We start from the raw sequence: 5,000 nt of genomic DNA, 5'->3' as shown, positions 1-5,000 counted from the left end.
TATGGATAAACAAACGGTTACACACAGCTAGATGTTAATGTGACTTGAAAGAAAAAGAAGAAGAAGAAGAAGAAGCAGAAGAGGAAGAGGAGGAAGAAGAAGAAGAAGAAGAAGCAGAAGAAGAAGAAGAGGAGGAGGAGGAGGAGGAGGAGGAGGAGGAGGAGGAGGAAAAGGACGAAGAATAAGAATAAGACAAAGAAGACAAAGAAGAAGAAGCGGAAAATTGAGAAGAGGAAGAAGACGAAAAAGGAAAAGAAAACAATTCTTATATTCGTACCTAGTTCACCGATTCCACAAACAAAGCAAAAAAGAAAAAAAAGAAAAAAAAAAAAAAAACAAGTCAACACAGTACCCGGACTTTCTCCACGCCATGCAAATTCCTCTTTGCATGATTCGAAATTTGCATGACTATCGACATTAGCAAAGGCGTCGTGACCTGACCTGATAAGTCATGTGTATCAGGTCACGTAAAAAAAAGATACATGTTTTCGAGAAAATATTTAATAATTTAGTACGTTATGCTACAAATACTCATTCTATACTTGGAAGACACACACTGAGGGGAAATTTTATTATATATTCCTTTATATTCTTTTGCAGTTGTTGTTCTCTTACAAATATATCTTATGTATTGAAACTTTACTTTATTATATTCATTACTTATTATTATATTTATCATGTATGGTAGGGTCTTTGGTTGTGATAACTAATTGATTGTATCAATTGATTAATATATTGGGAGATTGACTAAATGAGTGAGAAGGCAAATAATAAATTATTAACCATAATAAAATACGTGCTTTCATAATGCATAAATATTCTTATTCGTCTACAGTTATACACACACAGAAACAAAGAAATACCTAAAAGCATAAATATTTATATCCATTTACACGCTCATGATATGTATATATTTATATATTTTTTCAATACACATTTAACATCAATAAACTTTTACACACACAAAAAAAAAAAAAACAACAACAATAACAATAGACAATAATAACAGCACCAAAATTAAAAAAACAGCGACGAAAAAAAAAAAAAATAAAACAAAAAAAACTTTGGCACGTCTCCCTCCCTCTTGCCCAAATCGCAGCAGTCCTATCGAAAGAAATGCCCCTTCTTCGGGTCCAGATCCTGCAGCAGGGCCACCAGGTGCGACTCGTCCGCTTCCGCCCGGCAGTTCTCCTTCAGCCACTCGTCCACTCTGTCGTGGACGCTCCTCCAGTCAAGCCACTCGGTCGGGTTCATCTCCGTGCGCTCGTCGACGCTCTTCTGTTTGCTCAGTCGGGGCGGCGTGCGAGTTGGTTGCTGAGGTGGGGGGAGGGGGTGAGTGACGGGGAAGGGGGTGAGTGACCGGGGCAGTAGGGGGGAGTGGGGATTCTGTGTGTGTGTGTGTGTGTGTGTGAGGGGTGTTTGTGTGTGTGTGTGTGTGTGTGTGGGAGGGGTGTTTGTGTGTGTGTGTGTGTGTGTGTGTGTGTGTCTATGTGTGTGTGTGTGTGTGTGTGTGTGTGTGTGTGTGTGTGTGTGTGTGTGTGTGTGTGTGCATGTGTGAGCGTATGTGCATGTGTGAGGGCATGTGCATGCATATAGTCTGTGTATTTCTACACACGTCTTTCTTTCTGAATATGTTTGAACATACATGTATCCATACAAACGCGTCCGTGTATGCACATGTATCAAACCGATATGACAATCAATATACATTCCACCATCAAATCTTACTCAAACAACGATATCATCTTAATGTAACAGGCTCCTACGCACCTTTTCCGTGGTATTAAAAGTGATCGCGAACAAGGATTCATCGGCCGGGAGTATGGAGTGACTCCACGTATTGATGTAAGCGTCTTCGAATAACTTCTTCCCTTGCCTTGGTCTGGAATTGAGAATGGATCAATATAATTTTATGTGTATTGATATATGTGTGTGTGTGTGTGTAAGAGAGAGAGAGAGAGAGAGAGAGAGAGAGAGAGAGAGAGAGAGAGAGAGAGAGAGAGAGAGAGAGAGAGAGAGAGAGAGAGAGAGAGAGGTTTATTGCTACTGATTTTGCCTTTACCTTTCGAGGCATTGCACTGCATTTATTCATGTAACATGATATGAATTTAAAAGCATTTCTAATATTCAGTTATAATTAACTTCTGCGAATAAACTGCTAACTTGTGTACACTTCTGTTTTCATTTACGCCAATTTTTTAAAAAATCATTCGTATAGAACTTATATGTATGTATATATAACGAAAATGGAACAGTGTGATGAAGTAACCTTTAGATTAAGTGTTTGTAATGTAAATTTATATGTGTGAGGGTGAACTTCATGTTTAATGTGTATGTGTGTGTAAATTCACACACACACACACACACACACACACACACACACACACACACACACACACACACACACACACACACACACACACACACACACACACACATACACACATTACACACGAACTTTAAAACTTGTTCTTATAGGATATATCTGAATTTTGATATAACGAAAATGAAACATTGTGATGGAGTACCCTTTCTATTAAAAGATTTGTACATAAAGCAAAAATAACTCCTCTCGAATTTGCCGCTCATGTCAAAGTTATCTCTAATATACCGATTGTAAACACGAGAAAAAGAATGAAAGAAAGAATGTGCAGTTACAATGACTGTCCGACCTTTCCATAAACTTTTTTATAGTCCGACACGTAAGATTTACTATCTTAAGTGAAAGAGGTATTATAGCAGATAAAAAAGACGAGTTACATCCACAGTGAAAGTTTTTTTTTTTTTTTTATGGACGTAACCACCATGAATATATGATAATCTTTCATTTTACAAGACTCTGATTAAGTAGATACACAAATTTACGTCTCTGTTACTTAATATATTCCTAAGTTTTCATAATCTGAAATGTATAGCATAATGTGTGTTCCTTTTGAGTCCTTTCCCTTTATTGCTATCATTATTGACAGTATGATCATTATCACTACTGCTACCATCATCATCATAACTATTATCATCAGTGACGTTATCATTAGTGACATTATCATATCATCAGTGACATTATCATTAGTGACATTATCATATCATCAATATCATTATTATCATTATCAGTATCATCATCATCGTAATCATTGTCATTATCATCATTATCATGGCAACTAACACTATCATTAGGAACATTATTACTATCATTATCATTACTATCATCATTACCAACACCATCACTATCATGATTATCAACACTATCATTATCATCATCATTCATATTATCACTTGAAGCTAGATCATTAACATTACACGTGTCACTTTTTTTTTCTCTTTCTCTCTGTCTTTATCTTATTATTATATTTTCTTTTTGGGTTAAATTGGGTCCGACTTCGTTTGCGTTCGTTCTGTTTGCTGTCCAGTGTTGATTGTTGGTGCGTGTCCGTTAGTTTTTTTATTTTTTGGGCTTTGTTTATTTCTGTTTTCTTCGTGACGTGTCCGCGTTGTGAGAGTTTTTAAAACATTTTTAGTTTTTATTTATTTCTATTTATTATCGGTATCTTTCTCTTATCTTGTGTGTGTGCTATTATTTGATTTCAATCTATTATCGGTATTTTCTTTTTTTGTGTGTTATTATTTGATATTCTCTCTATGGAAAACTAGAACCTACGGTCTTGAATTGTACTTTGTTAGTTCTGTGAGTTTGTCTTACTTATTTACTTTTATTTTTATAACGTAATCTATTATTTATTTATGTTTATTTCTGAGCTTGAGAAGAGTAAAAAGGTATGTAGTTTTTTCTTGTAGTTGGAAAAGGTGTTCCTGCGTGTATAAATCTTATTCTAGGAATAATACGTGTTAACTAAATTATATTCCAACGACTCTTCTCCTCTTCGTTGTTAATCCCCCCCACCCCCCCCAAAAAAAAGCAGTGAAAAACAACAACACAAAAATACACACAGAAATGAAGAAGAAAAATAAACAAAACAAGAAAGAAAGGAAAAGAATGGAAAAAAAAGAAAACACGAAAAAACCCTCATTAAGTTGTCCAGATGTGTGTGGAGCTTGTACGACGCATGCACGAGAACTTAGCGCATGAACCCCCTTGATGATAAGACATTATGTTCGTATCATGCTTATGGCGAAGTGCTGCAGAGCGTCACAGGGCAGTTCAGGGTGATGTAGTTATGTGAATGATACATTTCGGTCTATATGATGGGGTAAGGGACGTACAGACATAAAAAAACACATACATGCATTTACAAACATATGTAAATACATACACATATACATGCACATATAAACATACAGAAACACACATATACATAGGCACATACCCATAATATACATACACACACACACACAAAGGAGGAGACATACAGCAGCACACACACACACACACACACACACACACACACACACACACACACACACACACACACACACACACACACACACACACAAACAGACCCCCAAACACACACACACACACACAACCACAACCAAACCATCTATCCCTCTACAATAATAAAAAAAAAAAAACACCTTACTTCTCCTGCTTTTTCAGCTCTTTAGGTAAAGCCGCGAACTCAGCTGGGTCCTCCTCCTCCTTGGCACCCTTCATCCTCATCCTTGAAGCTGCCACGGCGACGAAGGAACTGAAAATAAAGTTATGGCTTAAGGGTCGGGTGGGCGGGTGCCTGGGCTGTCGTGGGATTCTCTAGATGACGGTATTTTCGTCATTGTTATTGTAATCATTATTATTGATATTGTTCTGTTATTGTTGTTGTTGTTGTTGTTCTTATTGATCTTATTATAACAATTATTTTGAGTATTATTTAAATGAGTACCATTAGTATCAGTATCTCCTTCGCCATCGCTGTTTTTCTTATTATAATAATAATCTCTACCTATGATATTACTATCGTAGTTACTATTTTTTGTTTTCTCAAAGTCACCATCATCATTATTTCCGTTCTCCTTCTTTTATCAATATCATTATCATAATTGTTATT

General features: G+C 36.2%; 1 protein-coding gene across 1 annotated transcript in view; it reads right to left on the bottom strand.

Annotated features, from left to right (window-relative positions):
• Positions 1-1,083: 1,083 nt before the first annotated feature.
• LOC125035029 overlaps positions 1,084-5,000 on the bottom strand; it is a 25,210-nt gene continuing 21,293 nt past the window's right edge. Inside the window, exons 4-6 of the mRNA XM_047627090.1 lie at positions 4,536-4,643; positions 1,771-1,882; positions 1,084-1,314 (exon numbers count right to left, since the gene is read on the bottom strand). Coding sequence (XP_047483046.1) covers positions 1,105-1,314; positions 1,771-1,882; positions 4,536-4,643 — 430 coding nt within the window. The 3' untranslated portion in view covers positions 1,084-1,104. The remainder of the gene's footprint in view (positions 1,315-1,770; positions 1,883-4,535; positions 4,644-5,000) is intronic.

The sequence above is a fragment of the Penaeus chinensis genome, chromosome 19 (genome assembly GCF_019202785.1).
Source record: "Penaeus chinensis breed Huanghai No. 1 chromosome 19, ASM1920278v2, whole genome shotgun sequence".
In the NCBI taxonomy this organism is placed as follows: Eukaryota; Metazoa; Arthropoda; class Malacostraca; order Decapoda; family Penaeidae; genus Penaeus; species Penaeus chinensis.
This window is presented reverse-complemented; position numbering and strand designations above follow the sequence as displayed.